Source organism: Anolis carolinensis, chromosome 1, assembly GCF_035594765.1.
Source record: "Anolis carolinensis isolate JA03-04 chromosome 1, rAnoCar3.1.pri, whole genome shotgun sequence".
Lineage (NCBI taxonomy): Eukaryota > Metazoa > Chordata > Lepidosauria > Squamata > Dactyloidae > Anolis > Anolis carolinensis.
The window spans coordinates 199870654-199894431 of record NC_085841.1 but is presented as its reverse complement, the minus strand read 5'-3'; the positions used below and the strand labels follow the sequence as shown (position 1 = coordinate 199894431).

The 23778-nt window shown below is 41.8% G+C and overlaps 1 protein-coding gene across 5 annotated transcripts in view; it reads right to left on the bottom strand.

Annotated features, from left to right (window-relative positions):
• Positions 1-23778, bottom strand: part of gls (glutaminase) — an 83196-nt gene that overhangs the window by 17016 nt on the left and 42402 nt on the right. For 3 of the 5 annotated variants that reach the window (XM_003217428.4, XM_062963815.1, XM_062963819.1), the window contains one exon: positions 22629-22721. In XM_003217428.4, the coding sequence (XP_003217476.3) occupies positions 22629-22721 (93 nt within the window). The other 2 variants (XM_016991469.2, XM_016991468.2) reach the window with 2 other exon arrangements.

Genomic DNA, 23778 nt, shown 5'->3' with positions numbered 1-23778 from the left:
CGTTGGATAATCCAGAATGTTGGATAAGCGCGTGTTGGATAAGTGAGACTCTACTGTATTAAGGAAAGGCCTATTAAACATCAAATTAGGTTATGATTTTACAAATTAAGCACCAAAACATCATGTTATACAACAAATTTGACATAAAAAGTAGTTCAATACGCAATAATGTTATGTTGTAATTACTGTAATTACGAATTTAGCACCAAAATATCACGATACATTGAAAACATTGACTAAAAAATGGCTTGGATAATCCAGAGGCTTGGATAAGCCAGGTTTGGATAAGTGAGACTCTACGGTAGTTGTTATACTCCAGAAGCTTCATTTTTGTGGCTGCCACAAACTATGCTGAATTGGTTGAGACTCGATGAGATATTCATCGGAAAACTATAGCAAAATGTGCTGCAGGATGTTTCACAAAAACTATGTTTTTGCAGTTTAATATTTTTTTCAATGTTTTATGATAGAATCAATTAGGAAATGACATTTATAACCCAGGAACAAAAATCGTGTTACATAGTGGTATCAGCTTCCACTATGACCACAGAAAGACGTAAGTGAAAAGTGGACATATTTGGGTTGTTGTATGTTTTCCGGGCTTATGGCCATGTTCCAGAAGTATTCTCTCCTGACGTTTCGCCCATATCTATGGCAGGCATCCTCAGACCTCACAGCCTCTGAGGATGCCTGCCCTAGATGTGGGTGAAACGTCAGGAGAGAATACTTCTGGAACATGGCCATACAGCCCGGAAAACATTCAACAACTCTGTGATCCCGGCCATGAAAGCCTTCGACAACACATCAGACTTATATTTGTTTATGTCACAAAGAGGGTGATGGCCCACATCAGTATAAGGCACCTTCTCATCCTGAAGAACTTATCAGTCACAAAATGCCATATATCACATGTTAATGAGCTGTGTAAAATTAGGAAGGCTGCTGCTGAGCCTGGAAAAATGACTCCAAGGAATATAGTTATCATAATCTTTCAGCCAGTATGGTCCAGAGCAACAACAACCTTTAGATCACAACTTGGCCCAGGGCTTCAAATTGTGACTGCGGCCACAATGGGATATGAGCCAAGGCTTAAATTCACAGCATCCCCATCTCATCAGAGTCTCATATTTTGGTGTGTTTAAAGATGTGAAGACGCAAACAAATGGGGGGGGGGGCTTTTCTGCTTATTTCTGCCAAAGTCTTTTCCCCCTGAAAAATAAAAGGAAAAACTGCCCATTTTTATTAAAGATGACTCAACGTAGCCAAGACAAGCAGTTTAAATACTTTCTCTTTTCACATTATTTTAAAACTATGTAACAGTTTAGGAAAGATTATGTGCAATATCTCACGCCATTGAAAATCCTGATCTTGGCATCCTTTTCTCATTTCTCTCTATGGGAATGAATGCTTTATCTCTGCTTGCCACTGTGGAGGACTAAGAGACAATATAATATTGTTTGTTGGCTATGGTTGACGGTCTGATTTAGTTGCAGTTTTTCACTTTGCTTCTCACAAATAGGGGAAGGCAGAGATTCTTTATCATCCTGGCACTTCCCACAGTTGAGGAATTTTTTGCTCCAACTGTAACAATAATACTTTCTAAAAGTAATTTCACTTTGTAATTATTTCCTGAATAAACTGTACTTTTCATTTATGAAACAGGATTCATTTATGCCAACTAAGTTACATATGATTGCTGGAATATTATTGTTTAGTTTCCATTCAAGCAACCCCACTGAATCAATTGTTGCATGCAGAGTTAACACATACATAAATCCAATTGATTCAATGGGTCTGTTCTAGATTAGAGTAACAAGATTTAGGCAAGTGAGCCTAAAAAATGAGGTGACTGTTAATCTGTAAAGTGTGTAATAATAATAACGATAATAATAATAATAATAATAATAATAATAATAATAATAATAATAATAATTACAAAGTTCTGGAACACAACACACCAGACATCACAGTTGTGGAAAAGAAAAAGGTTTGGATCATTGATGTCGCCATCCCAGGTGACAGTCGCATTGACGATAAACAAAAGGAAAAATTCAGCCGCTATCAGGACCTCAAGATTGAACTTCAAATACTCTGGCAGAAACCAGTGCAGGTGGTCCCGGTGGTGATGGGCACACTGGGTGCCGTGCCAAAAGATCTCAGCCAGCATTTGGAAACAATAGACATTGACAAAATTACGATCTGCCAACTGCAAAAGGCCACCCTACTGGGATCTGCACGCATCACCCGAAAATACATCACACAGTCCTAGACACTTGGGAAGTGTTCGACTTGTGATTTTGTGATATGAAATCCAGCATATCTATTTTGTTTGCTGTGTCATAATAAAATAACAATAACAATAATAATATCCCAGCGACAGCAGGATCGATAATAAGCAACTGGAAAAGCTTACACAATACGAGGATTTAAAGATCAAACCGCAAAAATTCTGGCACAAGCCAGTAAAGGTGGTCCCAGTGGTGATCGGTACACTGGGTGCAGTGACTAAAAACCTTAGCCAGCACTTGAAAACAATTGGTGCTGACAAAATTACTATCTTTCAGGTGCAAAAGACCAACTTACTTGGATCTACACTCATTTTTCGCAGATACATCACATAGTCCTAGACACTTAGGAACTGTCCAATGTGTGATCCAATACAAAGGCCAGCATAGTGATCTTGTTGGCTGTGTACTAATCTTGTTGTGTATCAAATTATTATTATTATTATTATTATTATTATTATTATTATTATTATTATTATTATTATTTCTTACCTGCCTCTCCTCGAACCACAAGGAGTAATTTCTATTTTTCCGAGAAAGCATTTTTTCTGGAAAATATATAATTTTTGTCTCAAATTTTCAAGAAGTTTTACATCTCTGTGCCAAATGGAACCAGCACAGTTTAGTGGCTTAAGCACCGGACTACAATTTTGGAAAACAGAGTTTGAATCCACACTCAGCCATGAAAACCTACTGGATGGGATGACCCTGGACGAGTCACTCTTAGCTTCAGAAAATCCTATGGTAGAGTTGCTTTAGAGCCGGCATAAGTTGCAAATGGCTTGAAGGCAGGTGTGCCAAGTGGCAAAGGTAAAGGTATTCTGACATTAAGTCTAGTCTGACTCTGGGGGTTGGTGCTCATCTCCATTTCTAAGCCGAAGAGCCAGCATTGTCCGTAGACACCTCCAAGGTCATGTGGCCAGCATGACTGCATGGAGTGCTGTTACTTTCCCGCCGGAGCGGTACCTATTGATCTACTCACATTTGAATGTTTTTGAAATGCTAGGTTGGCAGAAGCTGGGGCTAACAGCAGGAGCTCACCCCGCTCCCCGGATTTGAACTGCTACCTTTCGATCAGCAAGTTCAGCAGCTCAGCGGTTTAATCTACTGCGCCACCAGGGGCTCCAAGTGGTATCCATAATTCTATGTATGTCTCTAGCAGGGACAAAATAGTAAATCTTGGTCTTGGAATTAGGTGGAAAGGAGTAGTAGAGTTGGGTGTCATCCGCGTAGAGATGGCACCGCACTCCAAAACTCCGGATGACCTCACCCAGCGGTTTCATGTAGATATTAAAAAGCATGGGGGACAAAATGGAACCCCACAGGTCAATGGCCAGGGGTCCGAGCAGGTGTCCCCCAGCTTCACCATCTGGGAACGACCCTCCAGGAAGGACTGGAGCCACTGCAAAACAGCACCCCCAAGGCCCATCCCAGAGAGACGTCCCAGAAGGATACCATGGTCGATGGTATCGAAAGCCGCTGAGATGTCCAAGAGAACCAGCAGGGTCACACTCCCCCTGTCCATCTCTCTGCGGAGGTCATCCACCAAGGCGACCAAAGCCGTCTCGGTACTGTAGCCAGGTCTGAAACCAGACTGCGATTGGTCCAGAAAATCCGTATCTTCCAAGAATCCCTGGAGCTGGGAAGCAACCACCCGCTCCAAGACCTTGCCCAAGAATGGAAGGTTAGAGATTGGTCTGTAGTTACTGAGGTTAGCCGGATCCAAGGAGGCTTTCTTCAAAACAGGCCTCACCACAGCTTGTTTTAGGCCAGATGGAAATATGCCCTGCTCCAAAGAGGCATTGATTATTCTCACAAACCAATCAACTAGCCCTCCACTGGCTTGTTTTAAGAGCCAAGATGGGCAAGGGTCAAGGGCACAGGTGGTTGCCCTCACCGCTCCAAGAATCTTGTCCACATCATCAGGCTGCACAAGCTGAAACGAATCCCACAAGATCGAACAGACAGATGCCTCGGTTACCTCACCTAGCAATGCATCAAGGCCGGCGTCTAAGTCGGAACGAATCTGAGCGACTTTGTCTGCAAAATGGTGAGCGAACTCGCTACACCGAGTTGACGAGATGTCGGGTGCTCCCCCGACCTGAGGAGGGTGGAGGAGCTCCCCAACAACTCGAAACAACTCTGAAGATCTATTTGTTGCAGACGCGATGCGGGCAGTCGAGAAAACTTTCCTGGCTGCCCGCAACGCCGCGGAATAGGCCCTAATAGCGGCTCTAGACCGTGCTCGGTCAGATACGTCATGAGTTGTCCGCCAGCGGCACTCTAGTCTCCTTCTCGCACGTTTCATCTCCGCCAGCTCCCCAGTAAACCAGGGAGCTGGGGCAACTCCACGCAGCGAGAGGGGACGCTCAGGAGCGATCGTGTCTATTGCCCTGGACAACTCGCCATTATAACGAGTGACCAGGGAATCGACAGGATCGTCAGCTTCCATGGTAGACAGATCCCCAAGAGACCTCAGGAATCTCTCAGGATCCTTAAGTCTCCTGGGGCGGACCATCTTAATTGGTCCACCACCCCTGCGGAGGTTGGAAGAGACGGTTAGTCTTAAACTGATCAGATAGTGGTCGGACCATGACAATGGAAGAATAATTTGCTCTTCCACTCCGACCAAACCGTCGCCCGCAACAAAAACCAGGTCGAGTGTATGTCCAGCTTGATGAGTGGGACCCGATATTATTTGGGACAGACCCATGGTCGTCATGGCAGCCATGAATTCCTGAGCTGCACCTGTCAAGGTGGTCTCAGCGTGAATGTTGAAGTCACCCAGCACCAACAGGCGCTGGGAACCCAACACCACACTAGAAACCACCTCTGCTAGCTCAGGCAGGGAGACTGCTGTGTCGCGGGGTGGACGGTACACCAGCAGAATCCCCAAACTGTCCCGGGTACCCACCTTCAAGTGGAGACACTCAAACCCAGCAGATTGCGGAACGGCGCATCTGACCAAGGCGATGGACTGCCGAAAGACCACCGCAACCCCACCTCCCCGCCCTCCTGGCCTGGCCTGCTGATGCACCCCGAAACCTGGAGGACAAAGCTGGGTAAGACTAACCCCACCCAGATCATCCAACCAGGTTTCGGTGATGCAGGCCAGATCCGCATGTTCATCCATGATTAGATCCTGGATAATAGATGATTTACCTTTGACGGATCTGGCATTAAACAGCAGGACCTTCAGCCGGGAGGGGCTACCATGGAGGCTACCACACCTATCCTTCTCCAGGGTCGCAAAAACCCTGTTGCACTTCTCCCTGGAAATTCGTTGACGGCGATTCCTCCTCCTCCCCCACACGACCTCGATGGAGCCACCCCCCGCCTGTTCCCCACCCCCCAAGGAGTCTGGATCAATTGGAGCATCCTTAAGAGAATCTAGTCAGCTCCCTGGATCCAAAAGGTTACTAGACACACCATCTAACTTTACTTCAAAAGAAGGGGATAAATGGGGCCTATTGGAAAAACGTAGTGAGGTTGAAGAGGGTGAAAGTTGCTGGTCTGGTACGGAAAATGATTGGGCCAGAGTCTCTAATTGAGACTTTTCTAAAGGGGGGAGCCTATGCTGAGGACTACACATCCTATTATCTCTGGGCCTAACAGATGGTTGAGTGTGTAAAGATAGGTTGGCCACCAAAGGGCGAATCACGGGGTCCACAAATACTCTTCTAATGGTAATGCCCCATGAGAGCAGCCGGAACCTAAGGGCCCATAATTCCTCTGTTATAGACTTATCCTCAAAAGTGAAGATAAGGCGTAAAGAGCGATCATATGATTGATAGCCCTTATGGAGCCAAGTGATCATCTTTAGCTTGACTGTCGTCAGGCTCCTTGAAAGAATTTGACCCAAGGACCTCTGGATCACTCTTTCCGAGGTCCATCTACCCCTGTTCAATATAGAGTCTTCAATTAGAAAAGCCAGCTGTTTCGTCTGTACAAGATGTTCATAATAATCCTCTGCGTATGGGGGAGAGAAATCCCCCTCCAACGGAGAATTAGTTATCGGCTTCACCGCTGCCAAATCTAGATCCATACATTCCCTCCTTTGAACAGTTTGATCAACAAACAAATCATCCCCTCCCTCAACCTCAAATGAGCTACATGTCTTCTAAGAGATCCATAATTTGCAGCTCCCTTTTAGAAATCGCCCCCAATCTGGCAGACCCCCCCCCCCAGATGAGATTATGTTCAACTCCCATGTTGCTAGCTATCCATGCTGCTGGCGTGACGCAACATGTACTCCAACACCTAGGACTGGGTGCCAGGCTTGAAAAGCCTTTTCTCTATTGGCCACTAGAAGGAATTTGTCAACAAAGAAGTGGAGCCTGCAGAGTTCACTTTTCACTCACTTGGATGACTCCCAAAAAGTAATCTTTGATTCCCGTTAGGTCCTATTCATGTTGGCACATTAAACACACGGGCAAGATCACAGGCTGCCGTATGATCCTGTATGCTATTGAAGGCACGTTTCTAAAAGCAGAGCGCGGAAACAGCTGTTGTCCTTGCAGAGCCTTTGCACCTATTGTTAACAGGATATGTCCCCGCTAAGCCAGCTCAACGGGGATTAACGCTGATGTGCAAAAAATAGAGCCAGCTCTGTCTGAGGTGATGTGTCTCTAGTGAAACCCAGGGCAGTATTTCACTGCAGCTAGATTCACAATATTTCTCTCCACAGATGCCCGTCAAATAGACAGACAAGGGAAGTGACCAAATAAGTGCAAAAATGATCATCTATATGGCATTTTTATAGGGAACCTGGAGCCCCCGATTGCGTAGTGGCTTAAACCACTGAGCTGCTGAAATTGCTGATGAAAGGTCAGCGGTTAGAATCCGGGGAGCAGGGTGAGCTCCCGCTGTTTGCCTCAGCTTCTGCCTAGCAGTTCAAAAGCGTGCAAATGTGAGTAGATCAATAGGTACTGCCCAGGCGGGAAGGTAACGGCGCTTCATGCAGTCATGCCGGCCACATGACCTTGGAGGTGTCTACGGACAATGCCGGCTCTTTGGCTTAGAAATGGAGATGAGCCCCAACCCCCAGAGTCGGACACGACTAGACTTAATATCAGGGGGAAACCTTTACCTATAGGGAACCAATCTTATTTCTTGGTCTCAATTAGGTAGGAATATGGAATCACAGCCAAAACATTTCTCTGAAACATATTGATCCCAGCTGCAACAGAGTACTTGAAGTGTAATGTAAGTCAATAAATTCTACCACGGACCTTCAATGTTGAAATAAGATGGCCAGACCAGCCTAGAAAGCAACAACTCAATTAAAACATCCTCACTACACCAGCCAGAGATGTGCCTGTTTGCTATTGAAATATGTCATTGAAATGCTTGTTATACAAGAAGCTCCCCCGAGAGAAAGTGTCAGTAATCTGATAGACAGGAAATGTCAACATCGAATCTAGAGGTCATTGTGACCTCAGACAAAACAGAGTAGTAGAAGCAGAGGCAGAAAAGATGGGATTCATCCATGATTCAAACAGAAACAATGAAATTAATTTTGGCAAAGCTATGTACCATTCTAGGTAAAGGTTTTCCCCTGACATTAAGTCTAGCTGTGTCCGACTCTGGGAGTTGATGCTCATCTCCATTTCTAAGCTGAAGAGCCGGCGTTGTCCGTAGATGCCTCCAAGGTCACGTGGCCGGCATGACTGCATGGAGCGCCATTACCTTTCCACCAGAGAGGTACCTATTGCTCTACTCACATTTGCATGTTTGCAAACTGCTAGGATGGCAGAAGATGGTGCTAACAGAGGGAGCTCACCCCGCTCCCTGGAATCGAACCACTAACCTTTCAGTCAGCAAGTCAGCAAGTTCAGTTAAATCCACTGCACCACCTGGGGCTCCTACCATTCTATAGCCAGGCTCAAATCAATTTCATTGCTTGAGCAGTGGACTATGGCTCTGCAGACTGGAGTTTGAATCCCCACTCAGCCCTGGAAATCCATTGAGTAACTTTGGGTAATTTACGCTTCCTCAGCTTCAGAGGAAGGCAAAGGTAAACTTCTGAAGAAATCTTGCCAAGAAAACCTCTGATAGGTTTGCCTAGAGTCACCATAGGTCTGAAATTACTTGAAGGCATGCAATAAGGAAAAGGATACCATTCTATTTATCATAATTTCTCTCTCTCTGCCATTCTCAATCTCTCTCAGGCAAATGCACACCAGTGAACTAGCCATCACAACAAGCTAGAATATAAGACCCAACCAAGAGCATGATAGCTTGTAGCATGGCAAAGCATGCAAATATTTGGGTTGCTGTGAGTTTTCTGGGCTTTATGGTCATGTTCCAGAAGCATTCTCTCTTGACGTTTTACCCATTTCGATGGCAGGAATCCTCAGAGGTTGTGAGGTCTGTTGGAAACTAGGCAAGTGGGGTTTATATATGTGTGGAAGGTCCAGGGTGAGAGAAAGAGCTCTTGTCTGTTTGAGGCAAGTGTGAATGTTACAATTGACCTGCTTGATTAGCATTTAATGGCATTGTAGCTTCAAAGCCTGGCTGCTTCCTGCCTTTGTTGGGGGTTGTTAGCTGGTCCTGAATGTTTCTTGTCTGGAATTTCCATTTTCTTAATACTGTTCCAGACAAGAAACAAGTTAACACCTCCCAACTAAGGATTCGCTCATACAGGAAGCAGCCAGGCTTTGAAGCTGCAAGATCATTCAAGGTCAAGCTGGCCAATTGCAACATTCACACTTGTCTCAGACTGACAAGTTTTCTTTCTCCCACCCTGGACCTTCCACAGATATATAAACCCCACTTGCCTAATTTCCAACCGACCTCACAACCTCTGAGGATTCCTGCCATAGATGTGGCCGAAACATCAGGGGAGAATACTTCTGGAACTTGACCATACAGCCCGGAAAACTCACACTAACCCAGGGATTCCGGCCATGAAAGCTTTCGACAACACATGAAAATATTGCATAATATTAACTCATAATGTACAGAGCTCCAGTACATATTTTGCCCTCTAGATGGTGCACAAAGGTCCTCGAGCAGATCCATAGCTGCCACCCGCTTTGCCTTCTGTCAAGCCGCTGCTTCCCTGCAAATGCACTGGCATTAACTTCACAATGCTGTTAGTGTAGCTTTTATTTTTGGAAGCTGGCTGCTGTATTAACTGGTAAAGCTGCTTCCATGTAGTTTATTTGGGAAGCAGAGATGCGGAATTAACTTGAAATGATGCTCATCTAGCATTTCTTTGCGCAAGAGTAGCCAATCCACACACACAAAAGGGGGGTGGGGGTGGCAAGTGGGGTCAGATCAGCCATTAACATTTTTAGAAGAGTTCTGAAAATGGAGTGTGAAATAAATCAGAACAGACAAATTGTAGCCTTTACTCCACGAGTTTCCTACCCATTAGGTCTAACACCATGTAGTGAATCTGTGGCTCTCTATGGATTATTTCACAACCTTATGGAAACCTGCAATTGGCAATATAAAGGGAGGGCAGTTTCAAATCCTTGGGCATAGAAACTACAATAGAGAGAAATCAGCGTGGAAACTGCAAGAGGTACATGTAAATAATGGTAGTAAACAGTTTTTTATTTATTAAATACAGTTATATATTACAATTATATATTTTTGTTATTTAAACTATACATATTGTGAAATTATGGTTTTTTTCTCAAAGTGCCACACTACCCAAGTCATGCTAGGTTTTTTGCTGAATTTTGACACACCAAGTGCAAGAGGTTGCCCATCATTGGTCTACACTCTAAACCAGGGGTGATCACAATTGAACCCTCTAGTCACAGACAGCTGCCTGAGATCATTTTGAGACCTGCAAAAGTTCCCTAAAGCTTACATAAGCATATCTTGGAAGCCACAAAGTCAGCCCTGGTGAATATGAATGGGAGACCACCACCAAATACCAAGTGCTGTAGGCTCTATTTCAGAGGAAGGAACTGGCAAAGTGATCACTTGAATATTCCTTGCCTTTTTTATATCGTGTCAGTATCAAATTGAGAACATACTGCAAGTTGCTTCTGGTGTGAGAGAACTGGCCATCTACAAAGACACTGCCCAGGGGATGTGATACCCTGTTTCCCCTAAAATAAGACATCCCCAGAAAATAATAAGACCTAGTAGAGGTTTTGCTGAATTGCTAAATATAAGGCCTCCCGCGAAAGTAAGACCTAGCAAAGTTTTTGTTTGGAAGCATGCCCAACGAACATGCAGGATCAGTAAAAGTACATATCATTGAGTGTTGTACATGGAAATAATGGTAGTAACAAGACATTCCTGATAGGATTCAGAGTTTGTCTGGTTATGCTGGTTTGTGTTGACAAATATATAATAAATGTTCATTTTTTTTGTTCAACAATAAATGTGAATTCTTCTTCATGGAAAAATAAGACATCACCTGAAAATAAGACCTAGAGCATCTTTGGGAGCAAAAATTAATATAAGACAGTGTCATATTTTCGGGGAAACACGGTAGCTGGGAGGCTTCTCTGATGTCCCCGCAAGCTAGAGCTGACAGCTTACCCCATCTCGCAGATTCAAACTGGCGACCTTCAGGTCAACAACTCAATCTTCAGGTCAGCAGTTCAACCGGCACAAGGGTTTAATCCATTGCACCACCGCGGCTCCTATTCCTTGCATAAGGAAACCCTATGAGATTCATGGGATTACAACTACAGTAGAGTTCCAGTTATCCGACCCACCATATTTATTATCCGACGTGCTTGCCGGAGGGATGAGACTCTTCCCTTCGGTAAGTACCGGGTTTAGGGAAGCCCGGTGCATGTTGCTGCCTAGTATCACGCACCGGCTTCCCTAAACCGGGCAGGCGCTGGCCGGAGGGACTTGGCTCGTACCTCTGGCAACCGCCTGCACTTGCCAGAGAGGATAATAGGGTCTCCCTATTATCCGATATTCCGCCAGCCCATTTATGTCGGATAACCAGAACTCTAGTGTAGTTGACAGGTGACTTGAAGGCACACACATACATAATGATTCTCTAATTCTAATTGGGATTTGTGTATAGCATTTCAAAGGTGGACAGCATAGTGGGAAGAAAACAAGAAAAAACAAATAGGAAGATTAAGATCTTTGAGTGAGGCCCTGCTCTCGGTCTTGCCACCGTTACAGGTGCGGTTGGTGGGGACGAGAGACAGGGCTTTTTTGGTGGTGGCTCCGCAGCTGTGGAACTCCTTGCTAAGGGAGATTAGGGAAACTCCCTCACTCATGTCTTTTAGGAAGCAGCTGAAGATCTAGCTGTGGGACCAAGCTTTTGGCTCATCCTAAGATATGAGTTGATGTGACCTGATCGATTCTGTGAATATTAAATCGAACACGGACTGGCTCTGACTTTGGCTTGAAACCGCCTCTGTTGTAATGGTCACATGGTTTTAATTGTTTTAATTTGATTTGGATACTGGCTTTTAATTGTGTTTTATGTTTTGTTTTACTACATGTTGTATTATATGTAGCATTTAATTCTGCCATTGTGTAAGACTGCTCTGGGTCCCTCTGGGGAAGAGCGATATATATATTAAATAAATAAATAATGCTACTATTTGCACTGATATTCTAGCAAAGAGTTGTCCTTAATCTTCTAGCAAGAATCAAGTAAGTATACAGGGTGTTTGAAAAAGAACTCCCTAGTTTTAATGTGTTTTAACTTAAAACTGGGGAGTTCTTTTTAAACACCCTGTACTTTGAAATTAGATTTCCAGAACAAAGACAAATCACAATTCCAAAAAAGAATAAATCTTGACCACAAAAAAGTAGCACACTAAGAAAATAGCAGTAAAGGACAGGATCAGAGGTGTTCTCTAAAGTTTATGCTGTTAAAGAGAAAAGTGTCTGCCATTAGCAAAAGATGGGAAGGAATGCTAGATTAGAAAACTCGGACTTTTAGCCATATTCATCAAAAAAAAAATCCCACTGTTGGGAGAGAAAACATATGAAATTTGAAATATATATTGAAGAGAAATAACTAAATCATCATTTGAGCATCAGCAATGATGGTTTGAGCCACTATAGTTTGATGGTCTGAGTTTTGGATGAGTAATCTAGGATATCTAAGTCTCAATTCCTGCTCAGTATGGAAACCCACTGGCAGGTCTCAGGCAAGTCATTCTCTCAGTCCAAGAGGAAGACCAACCCGCCTCTGAATAAGATGTGCCCAGAAAGCTATACGATAGGGCTATCAATGAGCTTCAGATTTACATCCATGCCACTTGTCTCATAATTCCTGATTAAGGAAAACCCATTTGTGATTATATGACTAGGTCAGGCAAACTAGTTTGTGCAAACTGCACTTTGCTGCCAAATCAGAAACAGAAGCCTATTTCAAAATGTGGTACGCTATGTCTATGATTCATCCAGACTATGGATGTCACTCTTAATAAGACACGTCACATTATCACAGGATGTCTATGCCCCACACCACTGGAGAAATTATACTGTTTAGCCAGCATTACACCTGACATCCGCCAGGACGTAGCAGCCAGCAATGAAAGGACCAAGGCATTGACATCTCCGGCCCATCCCCTGTTCAGATATCAGCCCTCACACCAACGCCCTAAATCAAGAAATAGTTTTCTAATATCTAAAGAGATACTCGCAAGTACACCTTAGCAAGTGAGAGTCCAAAAGTGGCAGGCTAAAACCTGGAATCTCAATCAGTGGCTGATGCCAGGTGAGAGACTCCCTCCTGGACACACAGGAGACTGGGAGACTTGGAAGGTACTGAACAGACAGCACTCTGGCACCACGAGATACAGAGCCAACCTTAAGAAATGGGACTTCAAAGTGTTCACGACATGCGAGTGTGATGAGCAAACCACAGACCACCTACTACAATGCAACCTGAGCCCTGCCACATGCACTACGTAAGACCTTCTTACAGCAACACCAGAGGCACTCCAAGTGGCCAACTACTGGTCAAAGGATATTTAGTATAATGCCAAGATTTTTTTAAACTTTGTGTTCTCAAATACATTACAACTTGTACCCTTGGTTCGCTTCTGACACGATAAATACAGTAAATCCAGACTGTGTAATGGAAAACTATGAATTGCCCAAATGGTGGGAGATCATGGTTCAGAATCCAAATTTTAATACTGACAACTGAACCATGGTTTGACCATTGCTTTAAAAAATGGGTGGCAATGGAAGCAATAGACAATGTCCATGATTCACGGGTGATTTTGAAGATTTGCCATCTTATGCAGTACCTTAAAAAATCAAGAAACGAAAACGTGTATTTTAAGTGTCCTCTTTTTTGTTTTTTCACTCTTCTTACTGTATTGAAGAGAATTAAAAATGGATAAGTAAAGATGAGATGTAGACATGAGAGATTCATGGGGTTCTCAGCAAGTATCAGGATGATAAAAATACAGAGAAATGGAAAAATTATCTCAGGAGAGGAAAATACAGATTTTATTCTTATAAGAAAGAAGAAGAAAAGGGGAAAAAAGGTTTATTTGGAGAGATTGGGAGCAGTTTTGTAGCATCTTCAAAGAGAAAGGATGTGGAATTCTAAATATATATCTAAAGTAGAGAAGTGTTGGCAAATCCTTTTTTTGAAAAACAAATTCTTGAAAAACAATTATAATTGCTTGAAACATATTGTAAGTTTTGGCAGATTTTTCCAAAGCTGAAAAAATTACATAAACTAATTTGAGTAACATCACATAGGAGAAATTCAAGTTTGAAAAATTTCAGTTACTGGACATCTGGCAGCATTTTATCAAACAACTCGAAATAACTTACCAGCACATAACTGATTGACAAAGAAGTGATAATTTTGTTTATAGGATCATGTATTTATGCTTATCATGGGTTAAACCCTTGTGCCGGCTGGACTGCTGACCTGAAATTTGCCGGTTCGAATCCGGGAGACGGGGTGAGCTTTCTTCTGTCAGCTCTAGCTTGCAGGGACATGTGAGAAGCCTCCCAGCAGGATGGTAACACATCCGGGTGTCCCCTGGGCAATGTCTCTGTAGGTGGCCAATTCTCTCACACCAGAAGTGACTTGCAGTATGTTCTCAAGTCACTTCCGACATGACATAAAAATGCTCCTATTAATGGAACATTAAGCCAGCAAACAAAGAAACTGGCTACTTTAGACATTTTAAAAATCTAGGAAAATAGCTTTAGAGCTAAAACACTGTTTAAACACTGAATTTGCAAATAAAATAAAATAAAAGCCAGGAAATAATAATAATAATAATAATTATTATTATTATTTATAACCCGCTTATTGATGTTGTCATACCAGGTGACAGTCGGACTGACAAAAAACAACAGGAAAAACTCAGCCGTTATCAGGACGTCAAGATCGAACTGCAAAGGCTCTGGCATAAACCAGTACAGGTGGTCCCTGTAGTGATCACATGCTATTGTTCTCCGATTTGGAATGTAAAATGAGATTATCGTTCTGAGCATGCTATAAGCATTCAGTATACTAGGAACTGAACTGAATATGCCATTAAGCACAATAAGTTTCTGAGGCAGCAGATGTGAGGCATGGCAGTTGGGTGCTCAAAGAGAGGTCTGTGTGCCATATGTTCCTAAGTGAGATCACGGTCTTCCCTGAGTTGAAATAACATTTAACTGCCAGACCATCAACTTCTGTGCATTGATCTTATTTGCTCGAAGCAGCAAAATGTCCTGAGCAAATCCTGTCTGTATATCCCAAGCAGAGGAAGGTGTTTAATATTAAACTTTCTATTAATCACGAAACTTTGATGAGATTATCGTGGGCCACACAACCAAAGAAACCCCACTAAATGATTTTTTCTTTCTTTTATGAGTATACTTTGTATCTTGGACCACTTTTACCTGCAAATATTTTTGCAGCTGCTATCTTCCATTTGCAGTAAAACTCGTCTCTTTCCTTCAGTTATAACTGGTTGGAGGAAAAGATTTTAAAAGGGCCTGTGGCCAATCCCCTGCAAGTGATAACATTCGCAGCAGACTCAGCTGTACACCAAAGCTAAATCTTGGACTAGGACTTTGGCAGATGCGTGTTCAAATCCCAGCTACTGGGTGCCCTTGAGCAAGTCATACCCTTTCTGTCTCAAAGAAAGGCAATGGCAAACTTCATTGGAATAAATTTTACCAAGAAAACACTAGGATCGAGCCACCATAAGTTGGACCAAACGGCTGGTAACAAAAAACAAGACGTGATGTGCATGACTGATATTAGCTTAGAAAAAAATCTTTTGAAAATTAAAAATAATTGTCTATAAACATCTCTGGACAAACCTCACAATGATGAGGCCAACTTCAAAAATAAGGCAAAGGGATTGTTTTAATACACATGGAAGACAGGCTTGCGCTATTTTCCTTCCTTAATGATTTGGTCTAAGCTTCTATTCCAGTCTGTGTAATTTCCACACAGACATTAACCAAAATTAATAAATAAAGGTATATAAGTGAAGTAAAAACTACAAAATCGAATCCAGAAGTAATGACTCGTATCTTGAGCCCGGTTGAAATCCATGGCATATCTACACAGGCCATATGACTCAGGGCGGGTGCGAATCAGAGTCATGGGCACTCCATGTCTCCCAGCAAGGGACAAGACCACTTCACAGAACTTTGCTCTACATGTAAACAGTTGGGCCTGTTCTGTTCCATCAACCATCCTGCTTTCCCATGTGGACAGGAAGATGCCACCTACCTTGACCGTTATGTTATCATAATGTTGCAGCAGCCATTGAGCTCCAAAGAGCTTCTTGCTGTCCCTGGGTGCCATTTCTGACGTTTGCAAAAGTGCTCAATCAACTTGGAGCAAGGAGAGAAATAATCACATACTTTCCCACATCGAGCAAACATCAGCTCATGCCCAAGGAGAACCAGGAGCTCGGCAGCCATCACAACAATGGCAACAGGACATGGTAAGGGGGGCATCCAGTTGGGCTGAACTGGGTTTGGCACCTTCAGACAGTCACCGCAACAGGATGGAGGTAGACAGTGAAGCCACTTCTAGGCTTGATGCAGAGTACTGCACTTCCCACTAGCCCCAGGATTTCCTGCTTACCCTGCTTATTCTTACTGAAGCCACTAATATCAGTGGGACCGACTCTCTCAAATGGGCTGAAGATCAGAAATATATCTGCATGTGGAACAGCAAACAATTTTAAGGAATCTTTAGCACATGAATTCACACTGCCAAAGAGGCAAATGTACCCATTGGGGACCTGTTTCAATAAAAACAGAAACACAAATCTGTGTGGGTTGCCTTTCACCACTCTACTCAGTGAAAGGGATATGAGTTTATACAGTACAGTGTTCCCTCACTACTTCACAGTTCACTTTTTGCGGATTTGTTGTTTCGCAGTTTTTTGATAAACTCTAACAGACTATTATAATTCATAAAAAAATTACAATTTACAGCCTAAGGAAGGGAGGAAGGAGAAGCCAAAGGGAGAGAAAAGGAGCCCAAGCGGCAACAGGAGGAGAAGGAGGCGATTTATCAACACACAATTAGTTGATAAAGACTTAAAATTCTGTATAACTATTAAAATAATGCATAAATATTAAAATTAATGTAGCGTCCCTACTTCGCGGATTTTCACTTATTGCGGGTGGTCCTGGAACCTAACCCCAGTGATAAGTGAGGGAACACTGTATACAAAATAAGTATTAATTGATAGGTTTTGATCCCAGATGTAGTGAGTGAATGTGAGGTATTTCTGCTCTGATCAGTAGGAGGAATCACCTATTCTATTAAAAACCTCTTACTCTGGGTCCTGCTACACTTACAAGTGACCTGTCAGACTCCAGCACTGCCTTTTTAGGTAGCCCAGTCAGGTGAAAGTAAGTGGAGCAAAGGAGACCAAATACCTTTTCAGATATATTTAAATTACTGACCTTTTTAAATACCTGAGAATGACTTAAATGTAGGCAAAACATAAAATGTAGTTCTTTACATTCAAGGCAATATGCCCCAAAATACTATAACAAAAAGGAAAACTGGAAAAAGTAGCAAAGAATACAACTAAAATAAGTTTTCTAATACACTGTAATCCAAGATGTGACCAAACATTAGTAATTTAGCTTATATGAACAGCGATGATTTTTAAAGAATGTCTCCATTTTTAAAAAATTCAGTTTAAACATATAACATTAAGGGGCTGTTTTCCATTTCTAACTTCAAATCATGACTTAGGTTGCATATGGAAAGGACCAAAATACAAGTTGATCAGCTTAAAATAAAATTTATTATGATACAAAAGTATATGGGCTGAAGATACATAAATAACATACAATGCAAATGAAAAAAATGGAACACATGACAAATCACTGAAACTAAGGGAAAGCATACAACACATGCTAAAACAAAGTTTTAAAGCATTAACATTTCTAATGAAACATTAATGATGACAATAAAGAAAAAAATACGACAAATAAAGCTTGAATATCAAGATCTGTTACTGCCGCAAACAGGAATGTCTGCTAAGCATTGAGAACATTTAGACAAAAAACAGTTACTGGTGGTACTCTGTCAGCTTCTGATATCATGTTTTGGTTTTGCTCATCATAGGTTTCACTGAGATTGAGCCATTTTACTATATAATTATGCTGGCTAGATTGGAGCTCACATCCTTTTTCTAAGGGTCATACAGACTACACTCCCACATTGTATTTGAAAAAGTTCTAGCTTTAATTGGCTTTTAATGTAAATACGAACCTACACTGAACAGGACTCTCATTCACATTACAAGCAGCTTTCTTCTACACCAGTGGTTCTCAGCTTATAGGTCCCCAGACGTTTTGGCCTTCAACTCCCAAAAATCCTAACAGTCGGTAAACTGGCTGAGATTTCTGGGAGTTGTAGGCCAAAACACCTGGGGAACCACAGGTTGAGAACCACTGTTCTATACAAACAGCTGCTCACATAACAATGCATGATGATAAAGACAATTCTTCCAGATGTTGAAAACTCTTAGCCATGAGGTGCCCCTTTCCGCTTTGGATGTTATCATAACAAAGCAATTCACAGGAGGTCTACCAATGCAATCACAGGAAGGACACCAATCTGCGTTATGTCAAATGCTTCATAGATGCACAATATTTCGCAGGTAATTACTGAAGCCCACTGTTTCAGGGAAGTAGTAAGGGAGCCGCTGTGTCAGGAGGGAGAGTGTTTGTCTCCATCCCAATCTATATTTCAATCTAGCTGAGACCCATTCTCTTAGCATTAGTTTCCACGTCACACAGATTTAGTGTTTCATGGTCTTCTGCAAGCCATCCTCCATGTACGTCTTGTGTAGGTTCATACTTCTCAAAGCCTGAGGCAGGAGTCCCTAAGGAAACCTAGGAGGACAAACATGCAGGAAAATGGGGGAGTGCGCAAGGCCAAAGCAGACCTCTGATCTCCCCCCAGGGAGGAGGAACCCTGCTTCAATGAAAAGATTATTATTATTTGTGTCTAACCCATATTTTAGGACAACTAAATGAAAGTGGTAAAATGAAAGCAACTCAACACAAACATTAAAAACACCATCCCAAAATAATCACATATAGGAAGGCCAGCAGCAAAATTAATAGCAAGCTCAATGGGATTTTTAAAAAGGCCTTACAGGACTTCAAGAAAAGGGGCCAAATGGATCTGGTAAGGAACAGATACCACCATTATGAGACTATGACTGAAGATTCTCCTGGTACCCACCAACCTGAACAGCAATATGAGACAAAGACACCTGGAGTCTTAAATCTGTTCTTTGCTTCTGGACAGGTGTAAATAAGGGTAGGTAAACAACCTGGTTATGAATTACTCAGGTTTCTATATGACACGTGGTCCTCCAAATGTTTATTAATTATAATCTCACATTGCTGTGAGGGTAGATGGGACCTGTGGTCTAACAACATCAGGACAACCACATATTCAGGATTTTAAATAGCCCCAGAAATAAATGGATACCAAGGTAACTCTGGCAGCATACATAAAAATGTACTCCAATGGCCTATGCCTCACAAGTATTCTGGGGCACTATGGGGCACTACCTTTAAAGGCTGCCCTATCAATCTTAATGGGAACACATTTGCAGTGTTCCTGCCCTGCTATATTGCTGCCCATGTTCTCCTGCTCACTATGCAGCAAAAATATTTATTCCTCTGCACCTTTTCCCCCTAAAGAAAACACATCCTCATCTTGGTATAGCCTTAGCTTTTGCTGAAGTTTATCTCAGCCAAGGAAGACTACTAACACTATGGATTAAAAAAAATCTAGTACCTACTAGACTTCTAAGCACAGGAAGTAACAAGTGCTTGATAATTTAAAATGTTGTGTTGGGTTACTTGGAGACATTTTATACCATAAGGTCTGCAACACATCGTGAACAAGCAATGTTGCTCGCCCCCAAGATAAGAGGTAGCAAACTGTCCTTTTTTTTAAAAAAAAAAGGAGCAATAACATGTAAACTTTTGCAAGAGTCCTTCTACAATGTCATAGACAGCTAACTAGCCTTTCCTCACATCCCTGAATAGACACTTACTAAATAGGGGCCATCTGTCACAACCGCAAAGCCACACTAAGTAAGGAAGCAATTAACGTGCCAATCTTGCAAACAGGAAGCTTTCAATTAATATTAGAAAGGACATATGTGAAGCTATGTCTCAACCTGGTGCAGGAACAATTGTTATAGTCATATCTGAAGGTTTAATATAAACAGACTTTTCTAATATGATGTTACTAGAAGATGTACACTAGTGTACACTAGTACACTAATATTTTATGTGTGTTTAAGCTAGACATTTATATATGGGTATATAGTTGTTTACATATTTGTTTTCAGTTTTGTCCATGCTGTAGAAGTTGACTATTAGCTGTTGCTTACACTGAAAGCAAATGATATTGATTCATAAGCAGAGCCTCAGAGCTAAAGGGTGGGGGGAGATATCCAACATGGGGCGATTAAGTACTAACGTCCCAGGACATTCTAACAATAGTAAGGTACACCCACTTATAAAAATGTATGATTTGACAATTAAATCCTCCTATATCTGCTTTTCACATTTTCTTTTTTAAATAGTTAACACTATTTATATTTACATTTCCACAAATTTTTCCAACATTCCTCTCACTCTTCAATTCCCTTTTCAATCCATTCCTTAAGCATGATGCAACTTCAAATTTAAACATACATTTTCAGATTTGTTTTCAATCTGCTTTCTGAAAAAGCAATTAAGCAATTAGTATAAAATGAGATACTAATTTTTGGTATCGCTAGCAGTATTTAGAAAACACTGAAAATACAAGAACAAAGCTTTAATATCTAGAACTGTGATCTAGAAGATCTGGATCATGTTTAACAGACGAAATAGCCTCTCTGATACTAGAGCCTGGGCCTTTAGTTCGGCTCGCCCCGGCCTTCCATTCTATACACTACAGTGGTGGAGATGTCCTCATTTGACTCAGGTGACACTTTTTTCCACAAAGTCTCTTTTAATGCAAGTTCGTGCTGAAGACTCTCATAGTCCATTGGTCCAAAGGAAAGCTAGTTGTTCAAGCAACACACATTATGTATTAGATTACTGGTGAAAAGAAACAGTCTAGTATTACAGTAGAGTCTCACTTATCCAACATAAACGGGCCGGCAGAATGTTGGATAAGCGAATATGTTGGATAATAAGGAGACATTAAGAAAAAGCCTATTAAACATCAAAATAGGTTATGATTTTACAAATTAAGCACCAAAACATCATGTTATACAACAAATTTGACAGAAAAAGTAGTTCATTACACATTAATGCTATGTAGTAATTACTGTATTTATGAATTTAGCACCAAAATATCACTATGTATTGAAAACATTGACTACAAAAATGTGTTGGATAATCCAGAACGTTGGATAAGTGAGACTCTACTGTACTGATATTTAGCAATCAGCCTTCATTTGCTGTCAAGTATCACCATTCCATTTCCTCTTGACATGGAATGCGTCTGGACTGTAGATTTAATGCAGTTTGACAGCACTTTAACTGCCTTGACTCAATGCTGTAGAATCTTGGGAATTGCAGTTTGGCAAGGCACCAGCTCTCTTTGGAAGAGAAGGCTAAATACCTTATAAAACTACAACTCCCATCATTTCATAGCATTTCACCATGGTAGTTAAACTGTATTAGATCTACAGTGTAAATTCATCTGGGTAAAGTTACTAATTTTAAAGTTTTGACACAGAATGAAAGGATTTGTGTAATCTGGATGGACTACTCTCCCAAACAACTTAAGTCAGAGTAGAATAGAATGGTAACATTCTGTTAGCAACATATAATTTTCACACCATACTAGGGTTGATGAGTCTCTCTTTGCACTAACTAGTTGTTCTCAAATAGACTTTCACATTTCAGTTCACTATGAGAAGCCCTACACTTTGCTTTCCATGATCTGCGTTCACTTCCCAGCATTAAGGTTGTAAGGTTACAATGGGGTCTCCCGAATTGCTAAGGGACAGGAGCATTTTGATAGCACAGGATGAAATCAGCAAGCCTCAGCTATTCATGCCAGCTCCAAATGAAGACCCAGTGAGGAAATCTGGAATTTCCACTAATCTCACTGTGACACAGCACCACTTGTTACCTGGGAGGACGGCTTTCTGCCAACATTAACATGTCTATTCTAGCCAACCATAAAATATGAGTTCCTGTTCCATCCCCATTAAAATAAAAGCTTCCTAGAATATTTTCTGGCTGAGATCCTACATGGAGGAGGAAGAATGTAATAGGCTCTTTCATACAGTTCTGTGTCCTCCCCTCTACCCCACAGGAGAAATCCCAATGGGAATAGGAAGGATGTAGTTCAGACAACGAAGAAGCAAATGGTGTCAACAGAGGGGAAAAGAAAAGAGAGGGCACTCACAGATGGAGTGTTTCTTCCTTTTCCTTCCCCTTGGAGCCCAGGCCAACCATGTATTCACTATCTGAACTGCACCCTTGTCTCTTTCCCATTAGTGAATACAAGTAACAATGATCCCTCCTGTAGTGTGACAACTGCTGGGCACAAGGAGTAAAGGGCTAAAGTTTAACTTCCTGCATGCCATCCAGAGAAGACGTAAAGGCCCTGCCCCCAGTTTAGATGATATAAATATACCAAATCTAGCTAAACTAAAAAAAAAAAGACAGAAAATCTCCAACTATTAGTCTGCCTGATGACTTCTAGGAAAGTAGGCAGAACAATCACAAGTGACTACACTCATAATATGGTATGATGTTTGAAGTATTACAGATTTCATATAAATTACATTTGAATGCTCAGATCTCAAAGTACTGATGAACTACACATCACTGAATATTTATTTAGAAAATAAGAAGTCTCGCACACACGTGTCACTTAAATAGCATTAAATAACATCAACTTACCCGCTGATCACCGCCTTCTCTCCGAGGATCAAGCTTCTTTGCAAAGTGCCTCAAGTTATCGTAGTTATGGAAATTGCACAAAGAAACAAGTTCCTGCAATGGTGAGAACATCACATTGTAGACAAACACAAATGCAAACACAATTTCAAGTTACTATGCTTCAACTTTGTATTAAGCAACAAAAAGCAAGTCTGGAAGGTAAAGGGCCACTACACTGAGCAAGTAAAACATTTCAAATACCTAGGGCTCTGGTTTAGCAACAACTTGTCATGGTCCACTCATTAAAAAACACACTGGTCCGGGCCCAATCAAGTACCAGTGCCATCAGGAGATTCTACCACTCCAGGGGCAACCAATATATTCCCCCAACCCTGCAAGTCTTCCAAGCAAAGGTGAGAGCTCAAATACTCTATGGAGCCCCTTTCTGGCTAACCCCAAATAACAGTGCCATTAGATCATTTCATTAAAAATTTCTGCACAAACTATTTGGCATATCAAACTGCATTCCGTATGCAGCTCTATGTTTAGAATCTGGCCAATGCTCTATAGAGGCCACCATTTGGTTAACCATCATAAAATTTTGGTTACATATCCACTTCCATAGCTCCAGTAATTCACTGACCCAACTCACCTTGATCGAACTACACCACTCAAAATGGTGCACAACAGTCCTAGTAAAGATCGAGAAACTGGGCTATAATAGCGACTACTTAAATATGCTAACTTTCACTGAGACTTTTACCCTCATTAAAGAGAGGCTGCTAGCAATGGACCACCAACAACTGAAGATCTTGGCCAATAAATCTTGTTCACCAACGAACTTGGCAATTCCATTCACTCAGGGAAATCCAGCCTATTATATTACAGCGCTCACTAACCCCATACACAGGAGAGCCTATATGCTGGCCAGATTCAACATTATGCCATCCCCACTTCATAGAGGAAGGCTCACTGAACTACCGAGCGACAAGAGGCTCTGTCTCTGCAGCTCAGGACAGCTGGACTCTCTCCTACATATTCTTTTCCACTGCCCAATCTACCAGGAACCAAGATCAAACTTGCTACTGCAAGCTATAGATTTTATGAAACACCAATCAGAGCCAGACAAAGTAATCATGCTTTTAAATTCTCAAGATTTTAACTGCTGCCT